At 33.1% G+C, this 22,809-nt stretch overlaps 2 protein-coding genes across 4 annotated transcripts in view; both read right to left on the bottom strand.

Moving 5' to 3' along the window:
• Window positions 1-1,732: 1,732 nt before the first annotated feature.
• LOC129908186 (odorant receptor 2a-like) lies at window positions 1,733-3,443 on the bottom strand. Its single transcript, XM_055984535.1, has 3 exons — window positions 2,389-3,443; window positions 1,870-2,230; window positions 1,733-1,813 (listed from the first exon to the last, which is right to left on the bottom strand). Exons 1-3 carry the CDS (start codon window positions 3,165-3,167, stop codon window positions 1,763-1,765), a joined length of 1,191 nt encoding a protein of 396 aa, XP_055840510.1. The 5' UTR covers window positions 3,168-3,443; the 3' UTR covers window positions 1,733-1,762.
• Window positions 3,444-4,650: 1,207 nt separating this feature from the next.
• LOC129908185 (clathrin heavy chain) overlaps window positions 4,651-22,809 on the bottom strand; it is a 36,258-nt gene continuing 18,099 nt past the window's right edge. For 2 of the 3 annotated variants that reach the window (XM_055984531.1, XM_055984532.1), the window contains exons 3-9: window positions 19,273-19,480; window positions 18,857-19,192; window positions 12,418-16,383; window positions 12,183-12,349; window positions 11,190-11,276; window positions 10,907-11,118; window positions 4,651-5,006 (exon numbers count right to left, since the gene is read on the bottom strand). In XM_055984531.1, the coding sequence (XP_055840506.1) occupies window positions 4,997-5,006; window positions 10,907-11,118; window positions 11,190-11,276; window positions 12,183-12,349; window positions 12,418-16,383; window positions 18,857-19,192; window positions 19,273-19,480 (4,986 nt within the window). In that variant the 3' untranslated portion in view covers window positions 4,651-4,996. Of the gene's footprint in view, window positions 5,007-10,876; window positions 11,119-11,189; window positions 11,277-12,182; window positions 12,350-12,417; window positions 16,384-18,856; window positions 19,193-19,272; window positions 19,481-22,809 lie in introns of those variants that run through there. The other variant, XM_055984534.1, reaches the window with a different exon arrangement.

Genomic DNA, 22,809 nt, shown 5'->3' on the forward strand with positions numbered 1-22,809 from the left:
GACTTACATTCACACAAAAATTATATTTAAAAAAAATGATAATGTAAAGTGAGCGCAAGCTGTTTTGTAATGTCATATAACGACTGCTGTTAAGTTTGTTGAAAAAAAACTTCTTCGCTATTCGCGAACTAATTTGAACTAAGTAAGTGAACTAAGTTCACTAGTTCACCAAGATGAACTAGTTCATTGAACTAGTTCGTTCGCGAACTACACAAGCCGTCACAACTACACGAGTCGTCAGATGTTGAATAAAGCCTTTTCCAAAACGAAATCCTGGCTACGGGCCTATTAAGCTGAAGATATAGGTAATTTGAAAAACAATTCCAATGTGTTGCACCAATTTTACTACTTTATTTTTTGTAGACGAGTTTTTAGTACATACCTACATACATTAAAATGTACATTAGAGTGATTCAAAAAAAATTTTTTTTCTTTTGTTCAAAGCATTGTTGAATATATTGTTGGAAATGACGAAAAAAAATACTGTAAAAAAATCTAAACACAAATACACAATCTTTCCCATACAAATCGTATGGGAAATAGAAATTTGCGATGCGGCGCGGCGGTACTAAATGTTAACATTAAGGGCTGAAACTTTTACAGTATTTTTTTTTCGTCATTTCCAACAATATTTTCAACAATGCTTTGAACAAAAAAAATTTTTTTTTTGAATCAGTCTAATGTACATACATATGTGCCATTAAATATGAAAGTGGACTAAGTCATTTCTAAAAAAAACCATCAAATCTAGCCAAAAAATAATTATTTTTTAGTAAATACACTTCTTTACTGCTCCTTCAATGATTCCAAAAAAGAAATACAATTTAATAGCTATACGAAAACTATTATGTAAGGTTTTCTTTAAATGATGCAAAAAGTGACTTAGTCCACTTTCATAATCATGGGCACGGATTGGGGACAAAATCCCGAAAACCGAAATCCCGAAAAAACAAAATCCCGAAAACCCCAAATCCCGAAAACCCAAAATCCCGAAAACCCAAAATCCCGAAAACCCAAAATCCCGAAAACCCAGAATCCCGAAAACACAAAATCCCGAATGGGATCCCGAAATACCGAAAAATTATATAAATTTTATTTTATATAATTTTTCGGGATTTCATTTTCAAAAACAATCCTAAGTGTGAAATTAAGGTGTTATTACGTAAAAAACAATACAAGTTTATGATTTCGTTAATATCTCTTTTTTACATGATTTCAAGTTCTTATTTTGATTTCAGCAATGCTTTGTAATGATTGAGTTAAGTTGGAAAATCGTTGAACTAAAATCAAAAGAATTATTAGTTTTAATATTTAACTTATAATAATTGTATGTTTAAATTGTTTTTAATTGGTTTTAATTTTATGTTTCAGTTAAAATTTCAGTAAAACACAGGTTTGAAGAGTTTTTTATTTTTTCTGTTTTTTTTCGGGATTTTGGCCTTTCCGGATTTTGGGTTTTCGGGATTTTGGTTTTTCGGGATTCTGGGTTTTCGGGATTTTGGGTTTTCGGGATTCTGGGTTTTCGGGATTTTGGGTTTTCGGGATTTTAGGTTTTCGGGATTTTGGGTTTTCGGGATTTGGGGTTTTCGGGATTTAGGGTTTTCTGGATTTTGATCTTTCTGGATTTTGGATTTCGGGATTCTGTCCGTCTCCCCATGGGCACATATGTATGTATCAATAGATATTTTTTAAATACCTACTTCCAAAAAATTATTTTAATGGGTTTATATTTCTATAATACCAAATCGATTTATCTTCTTATTTATTTAACTTCACTTAGTACAGCAAATGTCGAGTAAGCTGTCTTCATGACCTGTAATTTGATATTGATATTTAATTACTTTGAACAAATGCTTGCTAGTATCTTACCCGAACAAAAGTTGGCAATTTAAGTGGTATCAAATCACCAGCCATTATAACAAGTGGTCTCTGCGATCGCTTCAAAAGCAACAAAAGTGCCTGTTTAAATTTCTTATTCTGATCCATCCAATTACAAGAATAAATAGCTACAGTCAATTGTTCGGCTCTTTGGCAAAGTTGATCACCAAAATGACACAAAATAAAAATCTCAAAAGTTACAGCAGTAAAGAATATAACAATATTTAAAAGTTTCGAAAAGTCCAATCCGACGTAGAGCATGTAAACACCTATTGTACATTGAGCTAGTCCAGTGCACATAAATTGAGCCAAACAAGCTGTTGAAATTATTTGTTGTATAGTTTTGTGCAACCTGGAAAAAATGGAATTCAAAATTACTATTTTTCTGAAATTGATGAAGCAAATTTTTAGTTTGGGTTTCAGTAAAATTGAGGTCTTAATAAGGAATCCATTTCAGCCTACAAAGTTAATAATAGATTTGATATTTGATAGTTGTTTGCAATACTAAACTCAATAATGATCTGATGATCTTTAATGCATTCAATTAGCTCCTTGTTGACTTCCTTCGAATTCATTCCTTTCTTATTACCCAATTTTGAAATCCTTAACGACAAAGCCTCGATATGAGCACAAAGAATTCTCAAGTATGCCTGTGGATATGTATCATTGCCCAAGTCTTGAATTGCCTGCACTGTTAACCCATAAACTTGATACGAATGTGCAATTAAAAAATCACGATAAGAAGTTTTCCAATTCAGTGGAAGCCAAGCAGGATACATTAGAGTCCGCTCACTCGATAAATACACAACCAATTGACTAGTGATAATAGCACATCCAAACATTATAGCAAAAATGCAAAAACACTTATGAGCTGATCTTATGCCCATTCGCAAGGCATGTATTTCATCATCAGTTTTAGCCCGAGTGTCCAATCTATCTAGAATGTCCTTTACAGCAAGTAGTTTTTTACGCACTATGAAAACGTTCAAAAATTTCAAATTACAAATAACGTCTGTTATTGTAATATACAGATTTTCACAAAGCTCTGTAAAATTTTCCGAAAGAAAGCAATTTACAATAAGTGTGAGTGGGAAAAACAAAGTTACGGTTGCATTAAGAATAATTGCATAAACAGTGTAAAGTAACTTCCAATTGTGATTTTTCGGATATTTTAATCCACAAAACTGCCAAACAAACCAATGATACTTAAAAGCTTCGTATGTATGAAGAGTAACGGCTCTGTTGGTAGAATATTTTGAAATTATTGATGACGACGTTTCTAGTTCCATTTTTAGGAAAAAAGGAAGGCGTTTAACGAATGAGCAGAGTTTACAGAGTTCTGGGAAATGCTATGAGCATCGCTTTATATCAACAGCTGAAGACGTATGGGAATTCCTAAGAGATTTTTTTTTCTTATCCAAATGCATTTATTTTCTTGAAGTTTTACGTTACTGTTGAACATTATTCTACAACTGAACTTGGTCACTTCTATCTTTTACTTTATTTACAACCCCGATATACCTAATAACAAAAAAATACAGAATAATCTATCGAAGAAAATAACATCCTCAAACAATTATTAAGGAGTGACTTTTCATAAATCTCCCTTTTTCATTTTTTCCAAACTGAGTATACAAGTTTGTTCTCAATATTTCAATACTCAATTTAACTAGGAACGGGCGAAAACAAAAAACTAGCCCTGAAAATTGAAATCTGAAAACAGATGAGAACACAAAAAATATGAAAAATCAAAATTTTGCTTTCCATTTTTTCGATTTTCTTTGAAAAGTCAATCCTCAATTATTGTACATAATTTAAAAAGTATGCTCTTGCTGTGAACTTATTCATGATTTATATGCAAACTCTTAGCAAAGCTCATCTCTTATTTCCGAAGTGTATCTGAGAAGTAAACTTCTTTACAAGCTGTTTTTATATTCTAACTTTTTGAGTGCAATTGCATTTAAAATAATCAGAATGCAATTAAAACTTTTAAAGAACTTTCGAACAATTTAAATGGTGTGAATTTATAAATTATGCTTAATTGTCATGTAGTTGTAGATATTTCCATTTATGCTTAAAACTTTTTGTATTAGGGGTAAAACATGACTTTCAGTTAGAAAATCGCAAAACTGCTATCTGAATACCTTGAGAATTTTTAACTAAACTTATTAAGAGGAACACTTAAACAAAAAAAGTCTCTTGCAATTTTTACTTGCTTTATAGGACAGATATGGGTTATGTGGCATATTGATTTCCGTCCATGTGTCCAAGAAGCTGCGGCCTAAACGGGTAGACGAATTTACTTTAAGGAGTGGAAAATTATTCGATTTCAAAGAAATCATGCTTCGAGTTGTGCTTTTAACAGGTTAAACCACGAACAACCATCTATGGTAAAAAAAAAAAAAAAAAAAAACAAATCTCAAGCATATCCTACGAATTTTGCAGTGATCAATCTTATGAGGAAAAGGTTTCGACACTTAATTGTTTTATTAGTTCACATGCAACTCAACAAAAAAGCTTTTCCTATACCAACGATGATGGAAGACGCTGCCAACAGGCTTCCTTTAACGCGCTCACACAATCGTTCTTTGCAAGAATCCTAAGGCACTCTTAAATATAAAATAACACAACATTTTCTAAGCATTTGTTTGTTTAATTTTTTTTTATTAAATTAATTAATAAGAAATAATATTTTTTGTTTCTTTATTTTTTTTTATAATTAAAAAATAATAATAATAACCATAATCTAACATTTTTTACTGTTACTTATCGATTTATAATATAACATAGGTTTAATGTATTTATATTGATATAATTATATTATATAAAAAGAAATAAAGAATAATATAATAGTAAGCGAAAATGAAAGAATTTAACTGTTTAACAATTCTTCTTATGCTTTTTTTTTAAATATATATTTATTTTTAGTTTGATGGTAAATTAGATTTGCTAGTTATTTATTTTTATATTTTTTTTTCGAAAAACGGCATCTGTTTGTTTGTTACACAGAAAGTAAACTACTTTATAGTTGGGATGTTCGCAGATGTTCTCAATGATAAATTAATTACAACATTTATTTACTCGCGAGCTACAGCGTGTATTTTTAAGCTCCTTAAACTTATTTATACCTGAAAATAAATTTAAAAAAGAATAAGTATCTCGTTATATGAAGTTGTGTTTTATTTTTATTTTTTTTTATATAACTCATAATTTACAAACAATCTATAGGTCAAGAAAAGAGGACCATATTGGAATGTGCAAAGAAATATTTATTTTGAAATACATATGTATGTTTATCGCAAGCAGATTTCCATATTCTTGTACAAGACCAAGTTTAATTTTTCGAGGATGGTTCATTCTTAGCCAAATGCACGGATCGCTCTATCATCTTTTTCTGTTTATCACGGCTGTTCTGATTTCCATTCGAATTCTATTTTATCCCGTTTTCGAATATTAGTTGCTCCGAATTCTGTATTCGAACACGTTTTGCAAATTCATAGGTGTTCTCAAAAAAGAACGGATCTACAATCCGAAAAATGTTTGCCGTTTTCAATCCGGGTAGCAATTTGCTGACGGAAAAAAATATTGTCCAACAAAAAAGTCGAACGGAAATCAGAACAACCGTTTTCAATCCGTACGGATTCAACATCCCAATTGCTCTATAAAAATTTTCCACTAATTGGTCAAGTGATCAAAATAGAAATTGTGAAATTTTGCGTCGGAGCCCCATTTTTAAGATTATTTTTTTTAAGTCGAAGGAAGAGTAAAGTTATCATTTACAAAATACCAGAAAACAGTTCAAAGGAAAATGTTAATTCTATTCGGGCGAAATACTTAATCGAGCTCTCCCCCGATGTCGAAAAATTGAAGTTATCACCTTTTGAAGTGCAAAATTCCACACTGACTGGACTTCTAGCACTTAAACCAGTTTTGGAAAAATTTTCGACTTCGCTGAATATTTGTAAAGCTATATCTTTGAAACTATAAAAAATTTTGGTAAAAATCAGAACTACTGCATTTGACGAACGGTTTTCTCTGCAAGGTTGGACTACAAGTAAATTATAAAATCCTAAAGAGTGCCAATGCTAACGGGCATTTGAGGGTACTGGAGAATTATGTTTTTCATTTAAAATATTTTATTCGTCCAAAATAAGCTGTTTCATAAAGCTAACCTGAAATTTTTTGAAAAGAAATACCAATGATTGCTGATAGTTATGAATTGTAAGCCTCATTCAAGAGGAAAACATTTAAAACGAATTGTCTATTGAATACAGGTCTTTATTATGACTCGCGACTGAATTCAAGTCGAACGACTTGGCTATTAACCAATGCGTGTTATTTGAAATATGAGTCATGACATATTGCCAAAAAAAAAAAAACCGCATTTGCTAATTTTGTTTTTACGATTTCTTTCGGTTCTTAGAGCGGAATATAGTCTTTCCTCAAGTAAAAAATTTTTTGTTTGCATTTTTCTCAAGCATTTATTTGAGTATTTCTTCAGTTGGTAAACGCTTTAGTTTTCTTCACGTAACGAGTAGTTGATGCTGCCAAACCCATGAGTTCACATGATAAAATTTTGACCTGAGTAACGACAATGAACTTCGCTCTAACTCATAACTTTGATAGAAGAATTAAAATTAATTTTTTTTTCTGGAATTATGAATAATACAACATAACAAAAAATTTACCAACTGCTATTTTCGATCTACTCCTAATTTTTCAAATGTTCAGTACAAATATAAAAAACACACAAACGCATTGTTTTACTACCAAACATATAAATTTAATTCAAACGAGAAAAAAAGAGTATTATATTTTTTTTTGAAAAACATTAACATGTTTTTTTATTTATTAGTTTAACAAGTCAAACTACTAATTTATTTTCATTGATATCCAGTCATGAACACTATTGAATCCAATAAACAATCTAAAGTTATGAATGCGGAATTTTTAATTATAAAAACAAAACAAAGAACAGAAAAGGCAAATTAATAACTTAATTTGGAAGAGCTCAGCTACATACAGTTGTGTTCAAAATAATAGTAGTGCCTGCAACAAAATAACATTTGTTATATTTACGGTGCTTCTATGGTTAAAAATTTAATTTCTTTGATGCCAAAGTTTGTAACGGTCAATTACTAATAAATGTATCGTAATTTTAAAATGAAAAAGAAGGTGTCAAATAATTTTTCATTGATTTTTGGTTGTTCTTTCGAATTTGACCTGTTCAAAATAATAGTAGTTAAAGTTATTTTTTAAGAATTTAAAAGCGGTTTATAACTTAGAATATTTATTTTTGGTTTAAAAGTAAGTACTCATATAATTTGAATAATTTTTCAACAAAAAACGATTTGTTTCGGTTTTAATCTATTTAAAGTTCGAAGAGCAAAACAATGCAGTTCGGATAACGGAAACTTATACGAAAGCTGCTTGAAGAAGGGAAAACCTACTTGGAAATTCAAGTTTATATTAGGATGCTCCCCTACAATGTTAGCCAATGCAATAAAGTCAACGAAATACCCGAAACGCGCGGTAGAAAAAGAAAAAAAGACCGCCATAGATGACAGGCGTATTGTCCAGACGAGCAAAGTTGAGCCTTCTGCATCGTTGTTTCACATCCAGAAGGCTTTAAGCCTGGATTGCAGTGCAGTGAACATTCGGAGGCGAATGTTAGACACTAATTTGTAAGCTTGAAGCCCACGAAAAGTTCCGCTGTTAACAAAGAAATACGTTAAAATACTTAAATTTTCGACCCTCCATGTTTAACTGTTTCCGTCGTATACTTTGGAACATATTCCGTATTGGGTGGACGTCAGACGTATTGTGGAGATCCAGTACCACCAAAGGGGACAAATATACTCTCATCAGTAAACAATATGTTACGCCATTACTTTGCTGGCCAGTTTATGTGGTCTTTTACAAACTGGATACGCTTTTTAACATGTTTCGCTGAACTTTTCGTGGACTTCAATCGTACAAATTAGTGTCTAACATTCGCCTCCGAATGTTCACTGCACTGCAATCCAGGCTTAAAGCCTTCTGGATGTGAAACAACGATGCAGAAGGCTCAACTTTGCTCGTCTGGACAATACGCCTGTCATCTACGGCGGTCTTTTTTTCTTTTTCTACCGCGCGTTTCGGGTATTTCGTTGACTTTATTGCATTGGCTAACATTGTAGGGGAGCATCCTAATATAAACTTGAATTTCCAAGTAGGTTTTCCCTTCTTCAAGCAGCTTTCGTATAAGTTTCCGTTATCCGAACTGCATTGTTTTGCTCTTCGAACTTTAAATAGATTAAAACCGAAACAAATCGTTTTTTGTTGAAAAATTATTCAAATTATATGAGTACTTACTTTTAAACCAAAAATAAATATTCTAAGTTATAAACCGCTTTTAAATTCTTAAAAAATAACTTTAACTACTATTATTTTGAACAGGTCAAATTCGAAAGAACAACCAAAAATCAATGAAAAATTATTTGACACCTTCTTTTTCATTTTAAAATTACGATACATTTATTAGTAATTGACCGTTACAAACTTTGGCATCAAAGAAATTAAATTTTTAACCATAGAAGCACCGTAAATATAACAAATGTTATTTTGTTGCAGGCACTACTATTATTTTGAACACAGCTGTACATACAGTTGTGTTCAAAATAATAGTAGTGCCTGCAACAAAATAACATTTTTTTATATTTACGGTGCTTCTACGGTTAAAAATTTAATTTCTTTGATGTCAAAGTTTGTAACGGTCAATTACTAATAAATGTATCGTAGTTTTAAAATGAAAAAGAAGGTGCTAAATAATTTTTCATTGACCTTTGGTTGTTCTTTCTAATTTGGCCTGTTCAAAATAATAGTAGTTAAAGTTATTTTTGAAGAATTTAAAAGCGGTTTATACCTTAGAATATTTATGTTTGCTTTAAAAGTAAGTACTCATATAATTTGAACAATTTTTCAACAAAAAACGATTTGTTTCGGTTTTAATCTATTTAAAGTTCGAAGAGCAAAACACTGCAGTTCGGATAACGGAAACTTATACGAAAGCTGCTTGAAGAAGGAAAAACCTACTTGGAAATTCAAGGTTATATTAGGATGGTCCCCTACAATGGTAGCCAATACAATAAACTCAACAAAAGACCCGAAACGCGCGGTAGAAAAAGAAAAAAGACCGTCGTAGACGACAGGCGTATTGTCTAGATGAGCAAATTTGAACCTTCGGCATCGTCGTTTCGAATCCAGACGGCTTTAAGCCTGGATTGCAGTGCAGTGACCATTCAGAGGCGACTGTTAGAGACTAATTTTTGCGCTTGAAGTCCACGAAAAGTTCCGCGGAACATATTAAAAAGCGTATCCAGTTTGTAAATACCACATAAACTGGCCAACGAAGTAATGGCGTAACATATTGTTTACTGATGAGAGCAAATTTGTCCTCTTTGGTGGTACTGGATCTCCACAATACGTCCGACGTCCACCCAATACGGAATATGTTCCAAAGTATACGACGAAAATAGTAAAACATGAAGGGTCCAAAATTTTAGTATTTTAACATATTTCTTTGTTAACAGCGGAACTTTTCGTGGACTTCAACCGTACAAATTAGCCTCTAACAGTCACCTCCGAATGTTCACTGCACTGCAATCCAGGCTTAAAGCCTTCTGGATTTGAAACGACGATGCAGAAGGCTCAACTTAGCTCATCTGGACAATACGCCTGTCATCTACGACGGTTTTTTTTCTTTTTCTACCGCGCTTTTCGGGTCTTTCGTTGAGTTTATTGCATTGGCTACCATTGTAAGGGAGCATCCTAATATAACCTTGAATTTCCAAGTAGGTTTTCCATTCTTCAAGCAGCTTTCGTAAAAGTTTCCGTTAACCGAACTGCAATGTTTTGCTCTTCGAACTTTAAATAGATTAAAACCGAAACAAATCGTTTTTTGTTGAAAAATTGTTCAAATTATATGAGTACTTACTTTTAAACCAAAAATAAATATTCTAAGTTATAAAACGCTTTTAAATTCTTCAAAAATTACTTTCACTACTATTATTTTGAACAGGTCAAATTAGAAAGAACAACCAAAGGTCAATGACAAATTATTTGGCACCTTCTTTTTCATCTTAAAACTACGATACATTTATCAGTCATTGACCGTTACAAACTTTGACATCAAAGAAATTAAATTTTTAACCGTAGAAGCACCGTAAATATAAAAAATGTTATTTTGTTCCATGCACTACTATTATTTTGAACACAGCTGTATGTAAACAGAAAACAAACTCATGCATCATTTTATAAAAATGTAAGAAACCAAAAAAAGGAACCCAAATGTATACATACAACTCAAACCCAAAATGCAGAAAGCGTTGAGATAAAGTCACATATTTTTGAATTTGTTTGTTATTTTTGTTTACCAATTTATTAAAAGAAAATTTATTTCGGTTTAATAAACGTTCTTTCCAGATTTGTTAGCTATTTCCTATGAAGTCTTCTCTATCTCAACGGCTTTACTATTTTCTTTCACTTTACTTATCTAAAAAAGTGAGATTTTCTCACATTCGTATAAATATTAATAATTTGATTTATAAAATCTATCAATATCAGCCAATTTTAGATAAAAAAAAAAACAACCATAAAAAAAAATAATAATATAAAATTAAATATAAATATATGAAAAAATGAACTAACCAAAACAAGTCGAATAGTTATTCAACTAAAAAGTGCAATCTAGCATTATGCACACATCATAACACAGATCACTCAACATAAACATATAAATGACGTATATATGTGTGTTTTTATATTCATCTGGAATTGATTTTCGTTTCATATTTTTTTGTATCTTTTGTTTGTTTACAGTTGCGACATTTAAAACAACTCGCATATTAATAAATTGTCGGACAGAGAAGATGTATTTTGTTGTTGGTTTTTTTGATTTTAATTTGATAAATTTGTTTTGTTGTTGGATTGTAGAAGAAATGAGTTAAAGGTTGGTAGGTTTGTTTTGTTTTGTTTGTTAAGTGCCTACATTCCATATCCCTGGTATGACATATTTGGCGCATATCCAGGTGCATAATTTTGGGCATATTGAGGAGGAATTCCCATTCCAGGACCAGCTGTTATCATTAATTGTGGTTCCATTGTAATAATATTCTTGTGTTCAACAGTTTCGTCTTCTTTTTCCCGTTGGGCTTCGGTCTGTTCGAGTTTGTCCACTTTTGTGGTATATTCACGGATGACCTATTTTTTCATAGAAAGAAAGAATATTCATGTTCAAAACTTAAAATATATCAGAAATTAAATAAACTTACTTGAATTAGGTATGGCATTGCAAAGTCCATTATGTTGTGTTTCCAGGCCAGTTCGAGAATAACATCCGGTCGGAGGAGGTCGTAACACTGGAAATTATAAATAAATTATGTCTTTTGTTTGATTTTAAAAAGAGGATTTGAGGTTTATCTCTTGAATTTCAAAGTAATAAGAGTAATTCAGTTATTAGTAAAGTTCTTAATACTCTCAACAAAAAATAAACACGATTTACAAGTTTAAATTGGGCTCTTGGCTTTTTCTTAATTCAATAAATGAATATGTTAGTCCATTAGCGACCTTTTTGTATAATCTGGGTGCAATAAAAGGGGTTTATCACCTAACCAAATGTTAGAAATATACTTGAGCTCTGGAAAGTAAGTATCAAGATCTGTACGATATAATGGCTCATACGCAATAAAAATGAGCTTAAGCTTTTTTTAGTACATTTTCTTGAAATGTAGGTATCTCATTTTCTTGAGACAGATCTCAAGAAAATGTACTGAAAAGTGAGAAAGAACTTAAGCTCATTATTTTTGCATATAAGCCAATGTCTTATTTTACTAAACAAAATCAAAAATTGTTTTATGTTAATTGTTAACCGAAGTTGAGTTTAGTGCTTTTCTCTACTTGATACGTTTCTCCTTTATTAGAAAGTAAAATGCAAAAAGCAGAATACTGGAACTGATTACATCATAAGAAAGAAATTTTGCAGCAAGAAGTTGAAGTCAGTGCACTTGCTATTCGAGTGAATAAATACAAATCTTTCACATTAAATTTAATTTTAAAAAATGTGAGCTTTTGGACATCTTTTGTTCGGACTGGAATAAGGCTCTTTTCCTTGTGTGTACTCTGTCATAAAAATACATATTTTTATATTTTCAAATTAGAAGGAAACGCTTATTATTCACGAGTGTTATTCGCATTTTGCAGCATCCCAGCCAATTCGCGATTCGTGGAAGGGGCATACATAAAATAGTATATACAATAAAATATACCTGGAATAAACAAGCAGCGAAGCAATCAAAAGCATTACGTTCCAGGAACCAGCCGAGCAACTCTTCGGCAATCTCTTGTTTGCCAGATTCAGCGGCATATTCCATTGCATCCTTGAAAAGTTTGTCTTTCTTGCATAATTCCACACTTTGTTTCCAGCGATTATTTCCTAAGTAAGCAATTAAATCAATTATAAGCCTTTACAAAAAAAAATATATATAATGATTTCTAACTTACCCTTATACAAATACGCGGCAATTCGTCTAAATTCTGTAAGTTCGTGTTTTTCAAGTTTCTGCGCTAGTGCAATAGTATCGAAATTATCAAATCCGTCTATCGAATTTCTCAGTCCTTGGTAATCCTCTTCTTCGATTAACAGACCATTCAAAGCTTCATTAATAGCTTTGTTATTGAGACTCTGGACTGAACGCAAATATGGTTTAACGAGTTGCAAATGTCCCGTTTTTGAAAAGAAGCTAACAGCTCTTGTGTGATCCATTCGTGGAGCCAATACCAGCAACATGTCGTTCAACAACAATGGTTTGTAGTCTAGATAAAACTGAATTGCCTTGTAATACAATTCAATGTTGGCCACCTTTGTGATAATGTCTTTGAAGTGTCCTTCACGCCATGCTTCTGTTGGATGAGCCATCATCGCTAGCACAGCGTTGTCATACTCCTCATACTTATCATAGAGGAACACCAACTCAGACCACAAGTGTGCTGATTCGGCGGCACGTAATACTTTCGGGATATTTACACGTGACCAGAAAAGTTCCAAGTGTTCACGCATTTTCGATGGTTTGAACTTGGAATATAAAATGGCAAGTTCGGTGAACATACCCATATGGGCACGTTCGAGACCCAAAGCAGACTCGAGCAAAGCAATCAACTCATCAAAATATCCACGATCTTGATAGTAGTTGATGAGATCTTCAAGTTCATCAGCATGAACAACAATATGGAGGCCACACATTTGTGCCAAGCGGAATTCTTCAGCATCAACGCAGGCAAAACAAACTTCCTTCCAAGTACGAGTGGAGTTTGCCTTGCGTGCACTGTCAACAGCACCTTGGAACTCCTTGAGATACACCAATGTGATAGCCAAACGAGCAAAATTGCTAACATTGTTATACAGCAGCTTAGCAGCATCATACATTCCATCGGAGAAACAACGGTCGCCGATTTTCTGAATGTCGGCATGGTTTGGCCCCGAAATGAATTCTTCAAGATCAGCCAAACGACCAGTTCGGGCATAGGCATAAATGAGTTCGCTCTCAATGTAGCTTTCGCGTGCCTTCTTGCGTGCCATCTGAAGATAGCGAACCAAGTCATCCCAAGATTGAACACTTGAAGCAGTCTCAACAACGTCCATATATGCACTTGGATCATCGGCTTTAATGTAACTGTCAATTGCTTCCTTAACCAATCCCTGTTGGAGTTGGGCCTTAGCAAGTTGGGACCACACAGCGGGCTCATTGCATCTTTCAGCGAATTCATAGGCTCGTTCCAAGTTGTTAACTTGCTCAATCAACACTTGAATAGCAGATGTGTTTACATCAAACTTCTTGAAGATAGCAAAAGCTTCCTCATACAACTGGTTAGAGATGGCAATGTTGGCAATATCGGGAGCATCATAGTTATCTAGACGATTGATGTAGTCCATAACCCTCGTACGGTCGGCCTTGATCGCCGTTAGGATGAGCAGATTTTGCAAGTTACGATGATCAGAGAAGACACTTGAATCAAGAACAATTTTTTCGAGTAGTTCAATCAGTTCATTGGGCAAATCGGCTGTCATGAATGCCTTAACAGTAACAGAAATATCATCAGGATCTTGAGTCTCTGAGAGAGCAGTCTGAACAACTTGGTCGATAAGTTGACGCTTGTAGGGGTTAGCTTCAGCAAGCACTTCGGCCCAAAGTTCTGGATCTCTGCGACGTACCAAATAGCGAGCTTCACTCTTGAAGAGAGAGTTCTCATTGCACACAGCGATCAATTCACGATCGCACTGTCCACGTTCGTAGGCTACGCAAGCGAGGTGAGGATCACGCTTCTCACAATAACGTCCAACAACACGGCTATCGTAATATTGATTTTCTTTGAGGAACCTTTCAGGATTGTTGTTTGAATCAATGTAAATCTTAGCCAAAGCGTTATGGGTAGCAGCTTCAACACATCCTTCATGAACACGAGACTCCAACCATGGAAGGAGTAACTTTAGGCGATTACGTTTCTCAACTTCCTCGACAAGTTCGTCAGTTGAGAACTGTCCTTTCACCACCAAAATCAAATTTTTGATGATATCCTCTGAGCAATCAACGTCAAGAAGTCCTCCTACGACCACAGGCAATCTCGATGGGTTAACCTTCTGCACGTAGATCTCAATGTACTTTTGCAAGTTATTACGATACAAATACAAGACTAAATCATGGACGAAGTCAAAACGATCACAAACGATGATCAATGGTAGTTGATCGGTGAGCTTTGCCTCTTTGAGGAAGTTCTTTACACGTTCCGGATTGTAACAATTCGATTCACGACAAATTCTCTCAACTTCCTTGATCTGGGTGGTTTTACAGGCCGCTTGGATATACTTGAAATGAACTTCTGGATCTTGACTGAAGTTTACAATTGAACCGAGGAAATAAAATAGACCCTCGTAGCTCTTGAAGCTTTCAAAGAGGTCAATCAATGCCTTAGTTGTCAATTGTTCATGATACTTCGTAGCGATCTGGACACAGATTTGCAAATTCTGTCTGATGTTAGCAGTCAACATAGCCTTGAGGCACTCTAGAGAGTCCTCGACGGATAGAGTTCCGAAAAATCCTACAAGCCAGTCAGCGTTCAAGAGAAGAGTATGGACAACAGCACGTTTGATGTCATAAAGATCGGTATAATGTTCCAGAGCACGTTGCAGTAAACCTGCCTTCTCACAGAGTTGGGCAATGTGGGCTCGGTCGTAATGAGTGAACATAGCGTTGCCAAGAATAGCATCGGCAACCTGGGGAGCTGACAACAAATTCATTTCTAAGAGCCTGGTTTGCAAAGGACCTTCGTTCGGACGGTTGTGCTTAAGAGCGTCCAACAGAAAAGCGGTACATTGTTGCACCATCGAATGTTCCATGAAGATATCTACAATCTGGTTAATGTCCGCCAGCGGTTCTTCTTCTCCCACCAACATTGAGGCAAAACCAGGTCCTTGGTCTGGATTGCTACGCATCACTGAACGCAATAAGAAAATGTAATCAGGAGTGTAATTGACCTTCTTTGCATACAGAACAATCTTCTGGAACTGTCCACTCTCTGCGAAACACTGAATAACCTTATTAGGAACGTTGGCGCGCAAGTAAATCGATAGAGCCAAAGTCAGATCAGAATTCTTTACCAAGTCACCAAGTTCTTCACTGCATTCCAGTTTTTCTTCTTTCAACCATTTTTCACAAAGTTGCTTTTTACCCTGCACCAAAACTGGGCGGCACAACTCCAAAGATTCGTACTTGTTAAGCTTTCCTTGATCTAAAAGAATTCCGAAATACTGCAAAAGTGGTGGTGTTGTTGAACCAGCCGGTGTCTGAACTTGTTGGAAACGTTGAATAGTTTGAGGTGTTCGCAGAATACCCTTTGGAGCTAAAGCAGCTACTTTAGCCGCCTCAGCATACTGGCCTCCAGTGAAGAGTTTGTTGAACTTCCTGACAAAAAGATCTTCTGCTCCAGACAAATTATTTCTTACTGCCATTCGAAGTGCCAAATCAGGATTTTGCAATACAGTATTAATATATGGAATGATTTGCTCATCATCAACAGTCACCGAGAGCACCTGTCCCTTGCGGTTAACACCAATAATTCCGCCACTGGCTTCATGCGGGGCTGTAACAAAGATCGTATCGGCTGATATACGATTCATGTAGATGCATGTAGCCGTTTCCATATCATACAGATGGATATAACCATATTTGGTAATCAAATAGATAGTATCGTATTTTGCGGAAACTTGCATTGCCACTGGGAAGTCGCTTTGAGCTTCCGGTGGGAAGAATACATCAACGGACTTCTTAGGGAAAGGTTGATTACCTGCTGGTGGAGTACCAACTTCAATAATATGCAATTTACCACCTTGAGCTGAACGCACAGCGAAACAAAACAGTGTTGATGGTTCCTTATTGCCTTCCATTTTGAAGCTGGCAAATGAAGCAGCATGACCTGAAAGTTAAATTAAACAAAGAAAAAAGTGAAAATCTAGTAATGCCATTGTAGATTATGTCCAATCAAATCTTATAAAAAGAGAAAGCTTAAATACTGAACGCTGGAATTATTTCCGATTAGTGGAACGAATGTTCGGCTTTTTTTTTCAATTCGTCTTTTGTCAATAAAATTATTGTTATTCTTGAGTTCTCTTGTCTAACCTGTATAGAAAACTGTAATTTTGTAATTTGCGACTTCATTTCATGCTAAATTCTTATATTCGTTACATGTAAGATAAGGAACAGAAAGGTTGACGACCGATTTTGTAACCAATTCAAAGCTAACTATTGCAATTTACGTATAAATTATTTTTGTGCACATCCAACTTGTTTACAAAAACTTTTAACAAAAAAAAAAGTTGTGTGATCGTTAAAATTCACCCCTTTAATCCATGGAAAAAAACAGACAGTATTTTCTACGCGCAAAGTCAAATGCTTTATTTTGCGCTAAATTAACTTTCATCTTGATTTCAATAGAAATTTACACCTGCTTGCACCATTTGGCATCTTCACCTATGGTCTTTTAAAATACTGTTTACTTTAAAGATTATATTGACATAACAAAATCCACTAAATTGTTGTTGTTTGAAATATTACATTCAATGCAAACCACCCTAATATTATAGATAAACAGAAAAACAATAATTTTTACAATCCATTGACTATGAAAAATTTGTTACATGAATTAAATCACATAAGCTTTAGATCACATCACTAGATCCAGGCAGAGTTAATTGTATATAAAGAAGATCTAAATAATAGTTACCAGCGTATTTGAGAAAAATAAAATCTGGTTGCAAATGTCGTAATTTTACTTTTGTGTGAAAATGATTTTAAAATACATTGCTGTATTAGACCTATTTTTATCTGGTATTAAACCAAGGTATTAAGCTTCAATTATGGTAGAGTTTATAGATTCTTTTGAAGTCATGATTTTTCCTTGAAATATACATGTTGTGCTGTGAGCTGAAACTTAGCTTTATATTAGCTTTGTATTGGATTTATATTAGTACGATACACAATAAAGGAGTTATTCTAAGCTGACAAGGAGTTTAAAACTATTACCTTTTGCTAGAATGAAGTATGTATACTTGTATAGGCTGATTAGAACAACACGATTTTCAATATCACCCCACTCTATCGTTGTAAACAACTTAAATCAAAAGCGAATTTTTCGACCAAACGCATAAAAGCAACAAAGGGTGCAATAACAAGTTACATTTAAAGTGTGAAACTAATGCTTGACTAAAATTATTGCATTTAAAATTGAAGACAAGGTAGTTTCTGAAAAAAAAAAAAGAATTTGAAGTCTTATTATAGTGAAGGAATTAAGATGAGCTTTAAACACCCGTTTAGAATTATCATCAGAGTAGGCAAAATAATGTCTGAAGCTATTTATAGTTCAATATAGTTCAGCTAATAGTCGGTCATTAACACGTTCAATGCTCAACTTAAATACACTGGTCAACAAAATTTAACTTTTTTTTGTTACAGAAACCAAGGTATACTTTTCTATAGGTTTTTGGTGTGCTAAGCTCGAATCCGAAGTCGGAAAAGTTCTATCACATCACGTTTTTGAAATAATCCCGTTAGAAAATCGAAAATGCCGCTTTTTACCAGTTTTCGAAGTTATTTCTTAGCGTTTGGTTACTTGTTATAAATAAATTTGTAACGGTTTCTAAAAGAACTAAATTTTCTCTTTCTAAATCCGTTTAAATCTTTTGAATATCTCTTTTCTTCTTTGAGAAATCTTAAGTTGAAATCAACGTGTTTGGTATATCTCATGTTTATTTTTGCTTTTAATAGCAAATCTCTTTGCCAATCGCAAAGTTCTTTGCCAATCGCTTTGAAATTTTGACACAACGTTTCATTTGCATTTTTGTGAGTAAGTTCTTATGTTGTTTTTAACAAGAAAAAAGTTATATTTTTCTCACTAGTAATTATTTAGTATAACTATCTGACACGGTCACGCTTTGATGTATCTCACCGCGATTCACCACCCTTGTTAATATAAAAACTTGCGAGATTCTAAATGGAACGTTGCTATATATTTTCAATTTTTTAACGGGATTATCTCAAAAACGTGATTTGATAGAATTTTTCTGACTTCGGATTCGAGCTCAACACACAAAAACCTGTAGAAAATTATATTTTGGTTTCTGTAACAAAAACCTTGTTGACCAATGATATTTAAGACTGTGTTTTTCTACAATTAAGTAGTTACTCATTTTTCATTTTAAGCAAAAAAAAAAAAAAAACTCAACTACACAAGCGTTTGTTTTGTATTTGTTTTGTGAATAAAATCAAAAAATTAGTAGATACTGAGTTGTAGAAAAAACTAGGCCTATGTTTGGTTTGAGCAAACAACTCTTAATATTTTAACAAATTTAACTAAATTTAGTTGTGATTTAGTAACTATGTGAAAAACTTACCTTCGATAGCTTGAGAAACTTTACGTTCTACAGAATACAATTGCATTGCACCAGCAACACGATGTTGTAATGCAGATATTCCAACTAAAAGAAGCCATTGTTGTGATGGATTACAGCGGTAATTGATGATTTGACAACCATTCAATGAGGAATGTCTATCGAACATCTTAACTGGTGTTGAATCACCTTCCATTGACCAATGGTATACTGATGTTTCTGTAACCAAAGCCAATGTGTTCAAGGAAATCCATTTCCAGAAGACAACATCTTCAGTCATTGTATGAGCTTTCATTTTTGATTTCATCTCAATATTGAAAATTTGTAAAGTTTTTTGCGCTGTTATTATTTATAACAAAAAAAAATAAATATTCATGAATAAATTATTTTCTTTTAAAGATGAAAATTATAAAATTTACCTTTAAGTGCAATAACTTTACTGGCTGGATTCATGATAGCTGAATCGGCAGAAATTGGACGACGCGTTGGATTGCTCGAGTCGTTCATGTCGATAATAACAACTTGTGCAGTTTCATTGACCTTTTCCCGCACGCAAATAAATTTATCAGACTCCATGGTAAGAGTACTGAATGATATAGAATTGATGTTGATGCCGACATTTGTGAGCTGAAAACAAAAAATACAATTTTTATTTAATAAAATAAAATAAATCCTGTCGTCAAGAAAATAAGAAAATGTAACAGCAAAAGCCCCTATCATTAAATATTATGATCATAGCATAGGTCTAGTAAAACCATTATTATTTTAACTAGGTGTGTTGGTACTTGTTGCACAGCGTTATTTCTCCCTTAAAAAAAAAAACACTTCTACCCAAAATATTTCGATGTACTCTTGTGGTTCTTGATTTTCATGGCAAATGCAACGTTGATGCCAAATTTTGTCCTGTATCATAATGAGAATTTGATATTCTGAAAATATGTACATTAGGGTGGGTCAAAAAAAAATCGAAATTCTTTTTTTTGATTTGGTACTCCGAAAAATCGATTGCTAGACACCTCTAGAATATACACACCAAATATGAGCTCTTTATATTAATGGGAAGGTCCTCCGCTTTTAAATTTTCCATTTTTGCATCAAGCTTCTACAAAAAAAATTATTTTTTTTTTATAAATCGACTTTTTTGCAAATTTCTTTGCTTATTCTTGTAGGAAATTGAACGCTCTACAAAAAAGTCTTTATACTCTTTTTTCATTTGTCTAACCGTTTAGTAGATATTTGAGGTCCAAAAATCAAGAAAATCTTTAAAAATTCGTTTTTTTGTTCTTAATTTTGTAACAAATTGAAAAATTATAATAATCAAACGCGCATGACATATTCTTGTAGGAAACAGATTGCTCCACAAAAAAGGTCTTAATAATTTTTTTCAATAATCAAACCATTCTAAAGATATTCGAGGTCAAAGTTAAAAATAAATATGAAAACATTTTTTACTTTTCAAAATTTTCTAATTCACTGAAAATTCAATATTTTCAAATTAGCAAGATGTTTTCTTGTAGGGACTTAAACGTTCTATAAAAAGTTCCTTGGCAGCAAATTAATTGCTTTAACGGTTAAGAATTTTTAAAGATTTTCTCGATTTTTGGACCTCAAATATCTACTAAACGGTTAGATAATTCAAAAAAGTGTATTCAACCTTTTTTGTAGAGCGTCCAATTTTCTACAAGAATATGTAAAAAAATTGGTAGAAGCTTGATGTAAAAATGGAAAATTGAAAAGCGGAGGACCTTCCGATTAAGATAAAGAGCTCATATTTGGTGAGTATATTCTAGAGGTGTCTAGCAATCGAGTTTTCGAAGTACCTACCAAATCAAAAAAAAACGAATTTCCAATTTTTTTGACCCACCCTAATGTACATACGTGTTTCACTGGGCACATTCAAACAGCTATCGGATAGGCTATCTGGGATACCCGTATCTGGAATATCTATTTGAACGAAAAGCTATCCAGATAGCTTGCCAAAGCAGCTACAAAAAAAAAAAAAAAAAATGAAAATATTGAAAAGAGGAAATTGTTTCTTTTGAGCAAATTCCTGTTTTTTTATTGTTGCATAGTACTTGCACAATCGATTTAACTTTAATTCTTGCAAATTTATTTTATTTTTAAGCTGAATAATCGCGCGAATAGAAATCAAAATAAAAAATAGAAGAAGTACCAAAAAAAGTTCGATCTTCCTAAAAGTGACAGCCAAGTCAGGAAAGATGATCTTTAAATTTCTCGACCTGACTTGCCTATAAGTCATGATAAAATATTGCGAGTTGCATTTTAGTAAAAAAAGACAATATAAGGACTGCGTTCTTTTAAATTATTCTTTTTATTGAAATAAATTTTTTATGTAGGTTGGTACATTATAATCATTATGTAGGTACAAATGTGTATCCGAAAGTTTCGTTAACTTAATATGGGTCTGCGTTCCGTTTAAATCTTGAGTACTTGTATGAAACCTTACTCGTTTTTGGTGACCTGTATTTCAGAATTGTTTACATTACCCAGATCACACAATTCAGCACTCAGGAATTAATTCTTGACTGTGAAATTTCTTGATAAATGAATCGAATTTGTTTTGCTTGTTGGCCCTTGTTCTTGTTACGTTTGACCACATTTGTTTTTAGATTTTTTTTATAGTCCTTTAAAATGTAGAAACATTTTGTCTTTCTTTATTTTGTTAAATTCCCTCAAATGTGAAAATAAATTATTTCAAATATCAAAATTAATTATTTTAAACATCAAAATATTGTCAGAATGACAGTTAGACCAATTTTATACGTATTAAATCTTAGGACTGCGTTGTAAATTTAGATCAGGTCCTATATATGTGAAGAAATGCTCGGGTCCTAACTTTTCCTTAGGACCGAGTACTAGTAAAAGGACCTGGTCTAACTAGACCGGGTACTAAGCTGACTTAGGACTTTTGTGAAGAAATTGGCCGTTAGTTAAAAAGATATAGCTCAACCCAAAACTGCAGTAATGATGCAGTTTTTTTTACGATGGTGGCTAAACTCCAATTGGGATTCTTTGGGAGTTTGATTATGTGAGTGCCAACAATTTCCACGAATAAAAAAGCTGTATAGTATTTTGCCTGTGTGAAAACCTTAATGCCCTGGAGTACAATCTTTTATTTTTATTTTTTTGAATTGCTGATTTCATTCAGATTTAGTTAAAACCGTTTGAATTAATGACCTGACGTCATCGAGTGAAACGGAATTCGGTTTCGGTTTCAGCGACCAAAAAACCTACTGGCTGAATTCATTAACGCATCAAAAATGTGCATCAAAATTAAAACGTGATGCTTTGTAGGTAAGGTAGTGTTTTCATTCCATACAAAAAGTTGTGATGCAAAAGCAGTAATGCGTTTGTGAATTCAGTCACTATTAACATATCTTGTCTCATCCCAGATCAGAAAAATTGTTTTTCTGCATACCCAAAAAATACCGTGACAACCAAAATAAGGTACTGACCTGGGGATGCGTTAATATATTTTTTGGTCGCTGAAACTGAATCCGAAGTCCATTTCACTCGATCATCTCAGTTTTCAAGATATACTCAAAAAGAGTTCACAGAAAACCTGAAACGAACATCTGTTATGAACACGGGTACAACTTTTATCTCGCATTTGAGCTTGGCAGACATTTTAAGTGATTTTCCAAAAGGGGGAAATTGGATTTTTTCAGGAACTTCAAAATGTTCCCAGCGATAAAAAAAATCTTGCATTTATTTTCAACCTTTCTCGGTTTATTTAGACGTAAAATTTTCCCGTAATTTTGTTTTTTGCCCTTGTATGAATATTTTATCTTCCACTTCAAAGAATACCTCTAAACAGTAAAACATTGAACATCTAAAACATTTTGATGCCACTAATTTCACGAGGAAAGGGTTTTTGCGTAAAATTTAGTTATCTCAAAGAACTTATACCTACTCTTTCTAAAACTTCATTTTTA

Source organism: Episyrphus balteatus, chromosome 2, assembly GCF_945859705.1.
Source record: "Episyrphus balteatus chromosome 2, idEpiBalt1.1, whole genome shotgun sequence".
In the NCBI taxonomy this organism is placed as follows: domain Eukaryota; kingdom Metazoa; phylum Arthropoda; class Insecta; order Diptera; family Syrphidae; genus Episyrphus; species Episyrphus balteatus.

Bases quoted from the DNA above. Each gene is read 5' to 3' on its own strand.
- LOC129908186 (XM_055984535.1), bottom strand. From the start codon at position 3,167: ATGGAACTAGAAACGTCGTCATCAATAATTTCAAAATATTCTACCAAC. The intron at 2,231-2,388 runs GTTTAGTATTGC...CATTTTTTCCAG, and splicing joins GATCATCAGATCATTATTGA to GTTGCACAAAACTATACAAC. The intron at 1,814-1,869 runs GTAAGATACTAG...ATCAAATTACAG, and splicing joins AATTGCCAACTTTTGTTCGG to GTCATGAAGACAGCTTACTC.